The sequence below is a fragment of the Cololabis saira genome, chromosome 13 (genome assembly GCF_033807715.1).
Source record: "Cololabis saira isolate AMF1-May2022 chromosome 13, fColSai1.1, whole genome shotgun sequence".
Lineage (NCBI taxonomy): Eukaryota > Metazoa > Chordata > Actinopteri > Beloniformes > Belonidae > Cololabis > Cololabis saira.
Genome location: NC_084599.1, coordinates 31,669,592 through 31,685,392, shown reverse-complemented (window position 1 = coordinate 31,685,392; position 15,801 = coordinate 31,669,592). Strand labels below are relative to the sequence as shown.

At 39.9% G+C, this 15,801-nt stretch overlaps 1 protein-coding gene across 1 annotated transcript in view; it reads right to left on the bottom strand.

The window, feature by feature from the left end:
• The window catches only part of LOC133457863 (glypican-1-like), a 49,815-nt gene extending 36,090 nt beyond the window's left edge, over positions 1-13,725 (bottom strand). Inside the window, exon 1 of the mRNA XM_061737232.1 lies at positions 13,070-13,725. Within this exon, the coding sequence (XP_061593216.1) occupies positions 13,070-13,217 (148 nt within the window). The 5' untranslated portion in view covers positions 13,218-13,725. The remainder of the gene's footprint in view (positions 1-13,069) is intronic.
• Between the last annotated feature and the right edge of the window lie 2,076 nt (positions 13,726-15,801).

The following is a 15,801-nucleotide window of genomic DNA, read 5'->3' as shown; positions in this document are numbered from 1 at the left end:
GAGTTAAAGCCAGACTGAAACTTCTCAGGCCAGTCGGATATCCAATCAAAGTTGACATCAGCGTGTGGCTGTAGCAGGTTTCCCTCTGTTCTATGATCCTTCACCGCCTGCCGGCCTGCTGGTGCAGTGGGCAGATGGAAGAGGTTGTTGGGCTTTTCTCTTAAAAACTATAATCAAAGTGAGAATATTCGTGGTTGGTCACAGTTACGGTATGTGTTATTATGATTCCCAACTATTTTAACCATTAAAGGAGCATGAGGCAGGATTGAGGCAGGATTTATGAAAAAAATTTGTATACGTTTTAAGTTTTCGAGTAATAATGTCAGATGAAGCGTTCCAAACCAAAAAGAATGAGTCCTCTAGCGTATCTCTCCGTTGCCTTGAACAGGCTGTGTGCTGCAAAATGTGCTGCAATTCCGGACCAGAATTTCCCGCGCTGTCCTGCGGATGTGACGTCACATGACGCTGCATGCGCGTTCTCCCCGTTCTCCCGTGCCGGCTTCGCTGTTGACTGCAGTACCCCCGACGGCCGTCGTGGCGAAGGGTGGCGCTAGAAAGTCTAATTTCTTAAAAGGAGCCTCATGCTCCTTTAGGTATTTGCTTTATCTAGCCCAGGTTGCATATTTCAATATGATTAAAAGTGTGTTATTTTTCTGGTGTGTTTCTGTGCTTCTCGCCTGTAATGAGCTGGGATTGGCCCCGGCAGATAGATGGATGGATGGATGGATGGATGGATGGATGGATGGATGGATGGATGGATGGATGGATGGATGGAGTCTCTTTGATCCATTGCATCAAAATAGCAAAGTTAAAACCTGTATTTGGCTGAAATATTAAGGCACTCGCCTCCACAGGCAAAACAGGGGGAGCGATACGTGAAATCGCTCAAGTACAGTGGACATGCGGCCTAATGATGTATTATATATTCAGGAGGGAGACTGCATTGCTTTTCATCTAAACAGGATGTGACACAACATATCCTCAAAATGTCACGAGTCAAAGGTTGTTTTTATTTAGTTCACCGACTCTATCAAATAAACTTCTCTGTCATGTCCAGTGGCAACGTAGATAATAAAGCAAGAATCCTATGCAATAAAAAGTAAATGAATTAATAAAATGAAATGACTTCCGATCTGATACTCAGGAGGTTAAAGTGATTTCACACACAAAAAAAAGAAAAAGACTTGCTTTTTCTGGGCACAAAGAAGTAAACCTACTGTACAAGTGCACAGGGTTGGGATTTTCACAGAAGCAGGTCTAATTACAGGCCTGAGTCTTGGTCTCTCGCATGTACAAACACAAATGAAAATCCTAACTCGCACAGCGAGGGATCCTTTAGGTTCTTCTCGCCATATGTTTGAACGTATGTCTTAATTTTTTCTACTAAATGACAAGCTGTTCCTGTTGTGAAACACCAGGATCCCTGGAGAGTGAATGTAGCAGCATTACCTCTTAAAGATCTGACCCTTTTTAACCCCTCCCTCATTGTTTCACTCCACAGGCAAGTATCAAAGATGATCAAATCCCTCAGTTGAAGTACTGGAACCTGCTGCCAAGTCTGTCTATTCTACCTTGTACCATGACAGAAAAACAAGCCAGGGACAGCCAGTCACACACAATGAGATTGGCTCTGATAATGCTCTCCGCCGCTGATCCTATCAGCGGTGTGGATGTGAAGGCATGTGCGGGTACAACCTCTGTCAGGAAGCACTGGCAGCAGCCCAGTATCCTAACAAGTGAAGTAACAACACTGTGATTACACCTAACTCAGTGTAATTGTTTCTTTTTAAATACCACTCTTCCCTTGTTTTCCACTTATAGTCTGTCTGAACCGCCAGCTGCGCAGGCGGCACCAAAACAAAGTCATCTCATAAATCATTTATATCTATTATTTATATATAATATATGATGAGAAAGGGGATTTGAAGAAATGTTTCCCTTGACAAATAGTTGTTTTCTCTGCACAGGTCAACAAGTTAAATGTTTTACTTTTTTCATCAGGTTCTTTCTAAAGTTAATCTATATGACTTAAAATATTAAACGCCTTTTGTCTGGTCCCATGGCTGGGAAAAGTATTAACATGAGAAGCTGATTCAGGAGACCATATTTAATTAGCCCCTCTAAGGGAAAACAGTGTTTTTGCGTAGTAGGTAGGAATGGGCGATATTTTACCGTTCACGATAAACCGTCAAAAAAATTCCCCACGGTAAGAATTTGTCATCTCGGGGTAAAAACGATAAATTCCCGTTGATGACGTTTTTGTGTAAAGGAAGGAAGGAAGGAAGGAAGGAAGGAAGGAAGGAAGGAAGGAAGGAAGGAAGGAAGGAAGGAAGGAAGGAAGGAAGGAAGGGAGATATGAGCCTGAAAGAAAGAAAGAAAGAAAGAAAGAAAGAAAGGAGCCTAAAAGAAAGAAAGAAAGAAAGAAAGAAAGAAAGAAAGAAAGAAAGAAAGAAAGAAAGAAAGAAAGAAAGAAAGAAAGAAAGAAAGAAAGAAAGAAAGAAAGAAAGAAATGAGCCTAAAAAGAAAGAAAGAAAGAAATATATGAGCCTGAAAGAAAGAAAGAAAGAAAGAAAGAAAGAAAGAAAGAAAGAAAGAAAGAAAGAAAGAAAGAAAGAAAGAAAGAAAGAAAGAAAGAAAGAAAGAAAGAAAGAAATGAGCCTAAAAAGAAAGAAAGAAAGAAATATATGAGCCTGAAAGAAAGAAAGAAAGAAAGAAAGAAAGAAAGAAAGAAAGAAAGAAAGAAAGAAAGAAAGAAAGAAAGAAAGAAAGAAAGAAAGAAAGAAAGAAAGATAAATTCCTGTTGATGACGTTTTTGTGTAAAGGAAGGAAGGAAGGAAGGAAGGAAGGAAGGAAGGAAGGAGCCTAAAAAGAAAGAAAGAAAGAAATGAGCCTAAAAAGAAAGAAAGAAATATATGAGCCTGAAAGAAAGAAAGAAAGAAAGAAAGAAAGAAAGAAAGAAAGAAAGAAAGAAAGAAAGAAAGAAAGAAAGAAAGAAAGAAAGAAAGAAAGAAAGAAAGAAAGAAAGAAAGAAAGAAAGAAAGAAAGAAAAATTCCCGTTGATGACGTTTTTGTGTGAAGGAAGGAAGGAAGGAAGGAAGGAAGGAAGGAAGGAAGGAAGGAAGGAAGGAAGGAAGGAAGGAATATATGAGCCTGAAAGAAAGAAAGAAAGAAAGAAAGAAAGAAAGAAAGAAAGAAAGAAAGAAAGAAAGAAAGAAAGAAAGAAAGAAAGAAAGGAGCCTAAAAAGAAAGAAAGAAAGAAAGAAAGAAAGAAAGAAATTACCCTAAAAAGAAAGAAAGAAAGAAAGAAAGAAAGAAAGAAAGAAAGAAAGAAAGAAAGAAAGAAAGAAAGAAAGAAAGAAAGAAAGAAAGAAAGAAAGAAAGAAAGAAAGAAAGAAAGAAAGAAAGAAAGAAAGGACCCTAAAAAGAAAGAAAGAAACAAAGAAAGATAAATTCCCGTTGATGACGTTTTTGTATTGGTATTTATCGGGATAAATGCCAGAAATTATCGTGATACATTTTTTAGTCCATACCGCCCATCCCTAGTAGTAGGACATGAAAAAATGTTCTCTACAACTGATTACATACACTAGACGACTTTTTTTAAACAGCCCACCAATAATAGCAGTCTGCGCTGCGCATGCACCATCTAACACACACAGACAAATACAAGGTTAACATCCAAAAACAATTTACTTTATGCAAATATAAGCACATGGTGGTCATAAACACCTGCTTGTGCTGCAAAGCTGTTGAAAGACCTACGGTAATATTGCAACAGAGGATTTTTATGCTGCTGGAAGACTTCTTGTCTATTGAACTCTCAATCTTTTCCATATCATACCCACACAGACCCACACATACACACACGCTGTCTACACACCTCCACGGAGCATTAAGAGCGTCGACTCATGAAGGAGCCGAGCAACCGCAGAGTCCACCACATCAGACAAACGGCTCATCTTTTCATTTGGAAAACAGATGGATGCTCAACTCTTGGAGAGGAGGAGGGGAAGATCAACAGAGGGCCGGGAGGAGGAGGAGAAAGTAAAAATAGTCTGATAAGGTGGAGGAAGTGCACATTAAAAGGATGGGAGAGAACAAGGAGAAGAGGTGTGAACTGGAGCGTGGGGGGGAAGAGAGCAGGACGGCGCCGAGGAAGAAAGAGGCAGAGGTTACTGAGCAGCAGTACTGGTTTGTACCACATTGATTTTAGGTGCAAAGATTGATGCTAAAGTATCGAGCAGCTTCTGCTCTTGCCTCAAAGCTGTCTTTTCTCTTCTCCAACCACTCCCTTGATACGTGATCATCATAGAGATGCATGAGGGCTGTACGACTCTGACCTTTGCATCTATCAGCTTGACTTGATTATAAGCAAACACTGGAGGAATTTAATCTTCCCAAGCTTTACCTCACATTTGTTTTGCATAATTTGACTCCACGCCAAGAATATAAATGTGCATAATCAAGGTAGCTAAGTCCTCAACAAATCTTCCAATATTAATAGAAATAAAAGTTCTTGTCTCTCCTCTGTGATGGGACACACACAACTGTAATCCTATTCAGACATGTTTTTGGCTCAGGATGGTAATGTTCTGACAAATAAACAAGTGGAACATCAGGGTCAGGGTTAAAAACAAGGCCCATTATTATCATAGTATAATAATAATAATCATATTGCTAACTACTATTTTTTCCATATGACCTTATGTTAACAGAAAATTTTGGGGGCTTTGTTTTACTCCTTTAACAAACCATGAGGTAAATTTTTGTACCATTTAGAATAAAGAATATTCATAAAATGGGCATGGTTTGAGTGGTATGTTGTGATTGACAAGCCCTCTATCTCATATATATACGGAAGAGTATTAGGGCCATGCAGGAGAAAAAATATTTGAGAGGGGAAGATTTTTTTTTTATTGTGCACTTCGAGAAAAAAGTCGAAATTTCGTGAATAAAGTCGAAATGTCGAGATTAATGTTGAAATACAATTTCGAGAAAAAAGTCGAAATGTGGAGATTGATGTTGAAATACACTTTCAAGAATAAAGTTGAAATTTCGTGTATAAAGTCGAAATTTCGTGTATAAAGTTGAAATACATTTCGACTTTTTTTTCGAAATTGTACTTCAACATTAATGTCAACATTTCGACTTTTTTCTCGACATTTCGACTTTTTTCTTGACATTTCGACTTTTTTCTCAACATTTCGACTTTTTTCCAGACATTTCGACTTTTTTCTCGACATTTTGACTTTTTTCTCAAAGTGCATAATGAAAAAAAAATCTTCCTCCTCTAAAATATTATTTTTATTTTTCTCCTGCCTGGCCCTAATACTCTTCCGTATATATATATGCATAGTTTTCATGATTTAGAATCAAATCCATTGAACACTATTGGCACCCAGTTTTAGAAAATCAAAATACTGCACTTTTGAATATAAATTAGGTTATTATAGTAACCAGCTTTTGGAGAAAAAAAGAAATAAAGGAGGAAATAGATAAAATAACAGAAAGAAGATTGGCCATGAATGTTCTTTTGTATTTCAAAGTTCAGTCATCAATAGGATTTGATTATTCTTCTGTTTCCAGGGTCTTGTGTGCCATAATGGGAACATGACAACCTGCCTCTCTTTGGGTTAGGGATGTGAAATAATCTCAACAACACTCCCCAATACAGTTTCAGGACAAAATGAAGTAGCTTGAAGAGGAGAACATTCAAAGAAAATACACCAACCAGCACCTGACTAAATCAGGACTTGTAGACTTGAGTAGGTTAAAAGCATGTCCTTTGATTGACGTATTTACAGTTACACATTTAAAACAAGAGGTTGGGGTTATTCTAATCGATAACCCAAGGGATTAGGTTTTAAAAAACTCCCCAGAGCACAATCATGGAGGGAAGCCAAAACAGAGCAGACATAGCGTGAGCAAGCGATTCTTTAAAGACCTGATTCAATATTATTTATAAAATGATCTGTTCTGTGAATTTTTATGTTCCCTATTTTTATGACAATGTTGAGCTGGTGAGACCCTTACATTTACATAAAATCAGAGTGAATTGCAGGCCATATGGGAACGCTGTGCAGTAGTAGGAGGGGGCTGAGATGGGGCACCAGTTGGTCCAATGTGTGGGCTGAAAATGGTGAAGACAAAAAAAGCACTGGTCTTACTGTGGGATGGCTTAATTCCTAACAGCAAAACTGCTGAGGGGGCCCTCTGTTGATTCCCTGTGGACAGATCTACCGTACATGTGGGTTTCCCAGTTTTGTGGTGTTTATGGCTATGAAAACTCAACTTAGGACCCAAAAGGGCAAAAAGCTGCAGTGGGCTCTGCTTGGACAAACCCACAAGAGGCTCTTTCTTTCATTTTTTTTTTAGGATTATTAAGTACGGATTGCCCTGCCCATATAACTAACCCCAAGTGTAGGGGACTGCGCTGGTATATTTGCCAGATTTTAACATTGACCATGGCCTCTAAGGACTAGAAAGGTGAATCTATGGGTTACTAAACCTCCACTACAGAGCTGCGAACATTTCAGACAAAATTTAATAGCATTGAAGGTAGGGCTGCACGATTAATCGTTAAAAAATCGCGATCTCGATTCATGCTTGAACGCAATCTCATTTCCAAATGACGACGATTTATAAAAAAAAAAAAAAAAAAAAAAAAAAAAAAAAAAAAAAAAAAAATTTTTTAAAGATGGCTGCATGAAAAAAGGACTAGGCCTATGTTCTAGGTTGTTGTAGTCCTGTCATGGTCAACTATCATGTTGTCATGTTTGTTATATTTTGTTAATGATTGTGGATTACATTTGGAGAAACATCTACCTTTCTCATCACCTGACACATATTGCACATAAATATTGTTAAAATTGTTATTGTTAAAATTATTTAAAGACAAGAGAGATCTTTATTGTTTTTATGTTCAATGTCAGCTGTTACAGCAAAAAGCAGCCAGAGGAATAATTTGTTGCCTCAGAACTACAGGATCTGTTACAAGTCCCCTTTCTGAAAGGGTGTTCAACTCAGGGAGGAACAAATATTGTTCAAAATTGTTATTATTGTTTAAATTATTCAAGGTTTGTGTAAAGAAGACAAGAGATGTTTATTGTTATTATATTTTTGTTCAGCTGTTGCAAAGTTAAAGTAATAAGTGCAATAAATTTTATATTGGAAAAAAATCGTGAGAGAATCGTGATCTCAATTCTAAGCAAAAAAATCGTGATTCTCATTTTGTCCAGAATCGTGCAGCCCTAATTGAAGGACATATGAGACATCAGATGGGACATGTAAGATGTTTCAGTCATGAAACAGGGCTTTTCTTGTGTAACCTGTAATATATTCAGAGTATGACTCATACTACTGGAATATTGCTAGTCAGATGTTTTTCCTTCCCTGAAAAGTTATTTGCTCTCTTGCATAATGGGTTATCTTTAGGCATTTTAATAAGAAGCACCACCGAAGGATCAACTGCAGAACACAGGAGCCGGTATCAGCATCAGACTAGCTGTAGAACTTCTTATGCTTAGAGAAGTGAGGATGAAGGAGAAATGACAAAAAAGATATCAGCCAGAACAGACGCTCCCCTCTTCCTCTCATCCTCCTTCTTGTCTCACCCTCTCTCCCTCCACATCACCTCTTTCTCCTCGAGTCTGTCTCTGCTTCATGTTGCTGCATCAGACATCATGAAAGATTCACAGCTCTGCTTTTAAAAGCCAACCTAGACCTTCCCCTCACACACAAAAAGCTCACGCAAGGCTTCACATCATAGATCTGAGCCTGTCTGGAAAAACAGTGAAGAGGTGGTACTGAGAAGCAGACAGGCACCAGGCGAGAGAGACGGGGGGCAAGAAGGAGCAGAAGATTTATAGAGGATCCCAGCGACCCGATGGGTGTTTGCATGTGTTCGCCAAAGTGTACCCTGGGTATTCAGCGTTCTGCTTGGTGGCACATACTGCGAATGCTCGAGTGAGCATGTGATGTGTGGCAGATGACGGACAGTAACAGTTTCTTCCTACACGTCCAGTGATGAAACCATCTAAAGTGGCCCACTTCTTCTTGATGAATGTCCCCAAGGAGCATCAAATGAGTCTAGCATGAGATCAAATCAGATTTATAGTTTTGTAGGAGTATTAAGCCACCATTTGTGGTAAGGTACAAGGTTCCAGTAAGATGTGCCATTTGTACAATTAAAATGAACTACATCATAATAATTCTGTCTAAACGAGTCACAGATCATCTGGAAAATTAATGAAATAAAATAGCCAATATCCATCAGAAAGCCTGTTATTTTTTTGTTTCATAAACTTAATTTGTGTTCAGTGACATTTCCTCCGTCACATCAGCTTAGCTCTTGATATCTCTGATGTGCGCTGCCATCCACACAACCTCAGACCGATAAAAATGGTACTTGTAAAAGAAAGAAAAAGCAAGAATCTCAGTTGACGTGATTGGCAGGAACATTTTAAAGATCTATGATGCTCCAAACTTTGTTTGGAGCACCTTAGGTGATGGCCCATTTTAACAGTTTTAACTCTGCATACTTAGTCTCTGTTAGCGTATGACTCTGTTAAAATGAAAAAAATAAAATATTGAGGATTAGAACTATTTTTGTTGAGGAACCAAAACATTATTTTTACATACCAACAATGGATAGAAACACATATTCAAGATTGCCTTTGGGCTAAATGTGGATAACAACAGAAAAATGATAATGATAATGAAAGAATAATCATAGTATTGAAATACCGGTTGCTGCTTAACAAAGGCTCTATACATGATAATGAATGGTGCCTTGTTAAAGAGTTTCTGGCTCGTAACCAAACCTGTATTTTGTCTGTATCTGATGATAACTTGGTCTAAACTATAATATACAGCATAAACCAGCTTTCAAATCTCTCTGCTCTCTTCTATGTTCCTTCAATAAGAATGAATGTGATGGTGGATCAATAAGAGGCAACATAACACACACACACACACACACCTCCACGTAGACGTCCCAACCTCCCTATAAAGAACATGGAGTGTGCAGGTTATGTAGTCTGCTTCTGTTTCAAGGTGTCACTCGATCACATGGGTGTGTGCTGCTCCACACGGACAAAGCATGTGTGAATGAAGCTGAATGTCTTCCCTGGAGAAGGTGTTGGCTTTCACTGACTTTTAAACACAAACACACACACACACTCACACACACACACACACACACACTTCAGGATGAGCTAGTCTTTAACTATTGACCAGGCGAAGGCTACAATGTGTGTTAAAAATGCTTGCAGGCACAAAGTCAGATGGGTAGACAGCAGAAAAGATAGCTTCTATTCTCATATTCACATGCTTTCAGACCTATAGGACAAAGGATGTGAGCCAGGATTGAAAAGGAGAGGCTTTTTTTTAATAATTCTGGAATTTGGAGCAACTTCTTTTACATTATTTTCAGAAGTTTATATCTGCTGAAAATAAAGCATAATGCCCTTTAGATTATCAATATAAACTTAAAATTGCATTGTCATAGAATATGTTTTCTCCCTTAGCAGGTTGGTGCATTCAATGCCTTGCCTTTTAAATGTTTAATCCAGCCTATGTGTGGCATTGACCCGCCTCGACTGTAATGCAGTCTTGTTGAAGTCTGGATTTCTACAAATCTATATGTGCAGTGATTAGGAAAAAAACAAAAAATAGAAAAGCACATTGTGAGGATACATGACAAAGCTAACAGCATGTTTGGCCTGTAGGAGAAAAATTAAAAACTGGAGATCATCGTGTGGAGTTTATGGGCCATAACCATCCATCCATTATCTCTACCCGCTTGCTCCTGTTCAGGGCTGCAGGGGCTTACTGCAGCACTCTTCAGGAGAAAGACAAGGGTATACATTCGTCAGGTGGCCAGTCCATCGTAAGGAAGAAGACAAGCTAATAAATAAAACTTATAAGAAAAACAAGCACACACACGCTCGCTTCTACAGGCAATTTTCAAATGACAATGCATCAATATAAACATGGCAACTCAACATAGAAAGGCTTCACTTCATTAAGCTTCTAGCTGTGAGGCAACAAATGCCTTGTTCCAACCCAGGACCACGACCGTCTGTTATAGAAAACAATATGATAATACTTCAAATAAAGCCATCCCTTATAGGAAGGACATAAAGAAAGAGAAGGCAAAGAAAAGCTGTAAAATGGGAGGAAGACGTGACTCCCTTCGCCCCCTTACTCTCTTATCCTTACACTCTGAGCTGATGGGCTGGGGAATCCCTCTTCAATCTCAACCTTAAATCTAATTTCATTTTCAAAACAGTGAACCTCTGTGACGGTATTGCACAGATGTAATCTACCCACAGACAGACGTATAAACACTTCAAGGTATTTCAGTTGCACTGTGGATGGGTCTAGTATCAGCTAGCGAACAAAAGTCAGGTACTTACTAACCAACAAGCAGCTCGGCCTCCGGGCTTAAACATGTTATTCCCCATCAACTAACAGAAAAGAAAAACAGCCAGAACTTACTCTGAAGATATTTTGAACAGCTCCTGACTGGCAACAGATGGTTTTGTTTCTTGGGTTTTTTTTGTTGTTTTTTTTTATCAAATGATAAGTGTTTGGTCCTGCATTAGCCTGCTCCACGAACATGAACGATGCATGGCTGAAACAACTGGTCATGTACTTACTGCATTCAGACAATGCATGCATTCAGAGGTCAAGCACAGCTGGATGTTATTTATTTGCTTCTTTATTAACCTTTGAAAAACGGAGACCCAAGCAGCATGGTGGCTCGGTGGTTGGCACTGATCCCTATAAAAAATATAAAGTAAGAAGCATCCTGGTTCAAAGAGTGGGTGGATGGATGGATGGATGGATGGATGGATGGATGGATGGATGGATGGATGGATGGATGGATGGATGGATGGATGGATGGATGGATGGATGGATGGATGGATGGATGGATGGATGGATGGATGGATGGCCTTTTCAAATAGTTTCCAGCTCACATTTATGAGAAATGTTCTTGTAATAATCGATCATATTTCATGTTACATTAAAATCGACTTTAAGTTGTTGGTGTGTCTTTTTTTTTTTTACAGTTTTTAAAAGATGTCTGAGAGCAGAGAATTTTATTTTTAATTCAGTTGTCAGTGCAGTGTGACATGTATCATTTGCCGCTATTGAAACTTTGCTTTCAAAAAGAATGGCGGCTGCAAACACTCGAGCCAATAATGAAAGTTACAGTTTCATCCAAGCAATTTACATTCCATCTGGTGTCCATAACTGTGCAGAAGAGGCATCCCAGCAAATGAGTGAACTCGTAACTCTGTATGCAGGGGATTTCTCCAATTACATGTACTTTTACCAAAGTTTTTTTATAAATCAGAAACTCTACCCACTCTCCAGATCCAGGTAGAGGCAGAGCAGTCTTTACTAACCCGCCTGAGGTTTCTGAAAAGATTGAGGAGCTCCTTCTCTGAGGAATTCAGCTGCTGGTCTTTCTGTTCCTATCTTGGCATACACTTTAATGAGTTCTGGGAACTTCTGCTCAAACAACTAGAGGAAATCACAGTCCGAGTGGCTGAGGACCTGTGCTTTTGATCTGCCAATAAAAGATGAGGTTTTAATGGAAAGAGAGGAGCAGAGCTGTGCCAGGTCTCTTCAACAGTTGTTGAGGTCCCGACTGAGGGCTCTGTCTCTGTTAACCCGCCTCGCTGTCCACCTCCTTCTTTCACCACCTCGCCTGCCTCACAATTATATCCTTTATTTGCCGGCGTCTGTCTCATTCACACATCCACCCCTACACACACATCCAACATTAATAACTCGCTTGCCCAGACGGGAGCATTTTCATTGACACAACGTGAAATGACCTTCAGATTGTACACAGCTCATTCTCGCCTCACTTTCATCTCCGGCTCTGTGAGGCCCCTGCCTTCTGTCCATCTTTAGGTAATAACAGGAAGAGACAGTGAACGACTGATGATTGCCTTAAAGGAGGGAAGCGAGTTGATTTATTTTCCCCTTAAAACCAAGACAGTGTAACCACAGTTTGTGGACAGCGGTGGAGAGATAGAAGAGAGACGTTTATGTGTGAAGTGTGACTGACTGGATTCCAGGCTGACTGATTGCTTAACTGGCTGTAATTGACTGACTGATTGAATGTGAGATTACTTGTCTGGTTAGATAGCCGACTGACTGACAGGTCAGGACTCAGGAATAAAACAAAAGAGTGATTGTAAACCACTCCTATCCTTGTTGAAATCAACTGCGGCTTATGTTGGCGACATATCTGAGCATTAATGGATGTTGCTCCAGGCAAGATCAAAGTATTACTATATGCAAATGACCCAAAGGGCCAATTCAGCACCTCCTGAGTCGCACAAACACACACCGCACCTGCAGTCCCCATAAAGCAGACAATGAAGGGTCCAGGGAGGCATTACAGCAGCTTTTCAACACCCTGGAGCAGAAGGCAAGTCTTTCCTCCTGTATTCTATTTTTTTTTAATACAAATATGTTAACATATACAGTGCAAAAAATAGTAAATAAACATAAGTGCAACAAATAGCCCCAGAGCCTCCACCTGCAATTCTGCCATCAGACAATAAGAAAGCCCCAGTAATAGCCTGAGAAACACTGGGCTTGGGGTGCTCAGGAAGGGAAATGCATAATAGTGAAAGGAAAGGCTGAACAAACGCACAAAAGGACACGTGAACTGCAAACCAACAAGAGAAAATTAAAGCCAAAACTTGGCTTTTATACGCTCTCTTCATTTACTCTATAATTGAACAAAGCATTTTATATTTTGGTCAATGTCAAAAAATATATATGTGAATGTGTATATGAAAGGATTGCCACCATATAGGCAGCTACTGTAGATGCGTGAGATAAAGCCATGTGGACTGAGAGAATGAAAGAACAGTAGTCTATTTTAGAAACAAGGCAGGTGGTTGGTGCTTTAAAAAGTGACTTTAAAGGCTGATTTATGGTTCCTACGGCGTAGGCTCTGCGTCGATTTAACGCGGAACCATAAATCAGGGCTTAAATCCTGAGCAGCTGTTCAAGTGTGAGGTGATTTCTGCGGGCTCACCTGAGATCTCCGTCTGCGGGACCCCCACCAGGGTGAAGCCCTTCCCGGTGTAGAACTGCCGCAGATCGGCGCAGCTCCCGGCCGCCGCCGCGGCCACGGGGCTCGGCGCCGCGCACAGCAGCGCGCACAGCAGCACTGGGACACGCATCTTCTGGTCCTCCTCTTCCCAACAAAAACAAGATCCCGAGCACGAGTTCTCAAAAAAAAAGATACTTGTCTCACGGGCAGTTTTCTAGTATTTCAAGTAGTTTTTTTTCCCCCTGCAGCTCGTCCCGTGGAAAGTGTACAAAGAGCGGCTGAGGAGTGACAGCCACGCAGCGGCCACTTTCGGGTGCGACGCGCGGCTGTGGGTGGCAGGTACACCCCTCTCCTCCTCCTCCTTCTCCTCCTCTTCTTGTACTTCTTCCTCCTCCTCCTCCTCCTCCTGCTGCTGCTGCTGCTGCTCCCGTGGACTGCTGGCTGGGAGCTGCAGCGATGTGCGAGACAAAAGGCAGCGGGACGCGGACGGAGAGGGAGCGCAGGTGCCGCGGCACAAATCCGCGCTATCGCCTCATGGTGAGGAAAACCAGCCCCACAAAAAGTGGCAGCAGGGGAACCAAATGTGTCACTACAGACCGGAGAAGGGCTGTCCGGTGCCCCCCCAGTCTCTCCTCGGGCTTTGAGACAATGAAATGTGCGCTGGTAGGAGTGCGCGCAGCAGGGTGCTGATGCGCTCCCTCTCTTTGTGTTTGCGCGTGTGGGTGTCTTGTGCTGCAAGGAGAAAGCGCTGAACAACGCCGCCTGCAGATCTAAAACGTAGGACATCCCATATATACAGTATATATATATATATATATATATATATATATATATATATATATATATATATATATATATATATATATATATATATATATATATATTGCTCGAGGGTCATGTGGTCTCTGGAAAGCGCCTCAATCAATCAATCAATCAAATTTTATTTATATAGCACCTTTCATCCAGGTACATGAAATACAAGGTGCTTTGACATTTTGACTGAAAAATAAGCGTAATAAACAAAAAAATAAAAACTGGGAGACCAATGCACACTGACATACAATATAGTTAATTAAAATGAAAAAATGATAGAAGTTCAAGGATTAAGGCAAAAAAATAATCAGTCCACAACAATAAAATATAATAATAAAAACATTACAAGAAATAGATAAATAAATAAAACAAATACATTTAAAAAATGTTAAACAGAATAAAACTATCAAATTTGATGCTACATAAAAGCCAGACCAAAGAGATGAGTTTTTAGTCTACGGTACATTTAAAAATGTCCACATTTCCAGCTCCTCTCAGATCCTCCGGCAGGCTGTTCCACAGTTTTGGAGCATAGTGGCTAAAAGCAGCATCACCAAATCTCTATAGTTCTACTCTGTGGAACAGCTAAAAAGGAAGAGCCAGGATCTGAGGGGCCTTCCTGGTTCATAGAATAAAAACATCTCTGAGACAACTCCTCTTGTTATTGAATTGAGAGGATGATCTGGACCACACAAACTACTACTATAACTACTACTACTACTACTACGACTACGACTACTACTACTACTACTACTGCTACTGCTACTACTACTACTACTACTACTACTGTAATTTAGCAGACGCTTTTATCCAAAGGAACTTACATCTGAGAGAACAACACAAGCATGAAATCCCATGGTACAGCTGGATCAGTGCTGGTCAGACTGCTGTGAGGACACAGGTGCTGCCATGCCAGTGCTAGAATTTTATTTTATTTTTTTATTTTTTCCCTTCCCTCCCAACACAATAATCCCTTCATACAAGAAAGCTACGTCTAAAAAGACACCATCATGCGATCATCTTGTCATAAGTGCATGCAGCTTTCTCAGTGCTGCTCAAGACCTGTAGAAATCTTGTAACTAACAATAACAAACAATAGTTAAGGTCTGTCAGTCCTTTTTGTCAACTACTATCCTGACCATAGCACATGTGCGCCTTATTTCATCCTTTGAAAGACTTCGGTCTGAGTCACCTCAACTAGACGACAATGATCATCTTTATGCCATCTCTTTTAATAGTCTAATATTTCATTTACTTCTGTTTCGTTATAGTTTTTAATTTCTTCAAAAGTAAACTGCATTGGAGTGAGAGAAAATAGCTTGTATCAGGAAGGGCCTCTGATATGGGAAACAAATATATGAAGAAATAAAAAAATCTAATCAACATGCAGGTCATTCTTGACCAAAACCACAGTACAGAAACTGCCCTCGTCAGAATTATCAATGATCTGAAGATTAACAACGACAACCAAAAAGTCTCTATTCTGTTACCTCTCGACCTTAGTTCAGCTTTTGATACTGTGGACCATGTCATTCTATTTCAGCGCCTTAAACAGTGTTTGGGCCTCAGAGGCAACAGTTCTTAACTGGTTTTCATCATATCTAAGTGGTAGATCTTTCTCTCCCACAAGTGTCCCACAAGGGTCAATTCTAGGTCCCCTACTTTTCAATTTGTATATGTTACCACTTGGGTCCATCATTCGGCATCATTCAATGTCATTCTTATGCTGATGACACACAATTATATGTATCTGTTACTGCCAATCATTTGAGCCCAGTCGATGACCTCATTCAGTGCATTACAGATATCAAGTATTGGATGGAAACAAACTTTTTACAGCTGAATGAAGAAAAAACACAAATTACTTTAGTTGGTCCAAGTGCTCTGAGGCAACATATTCT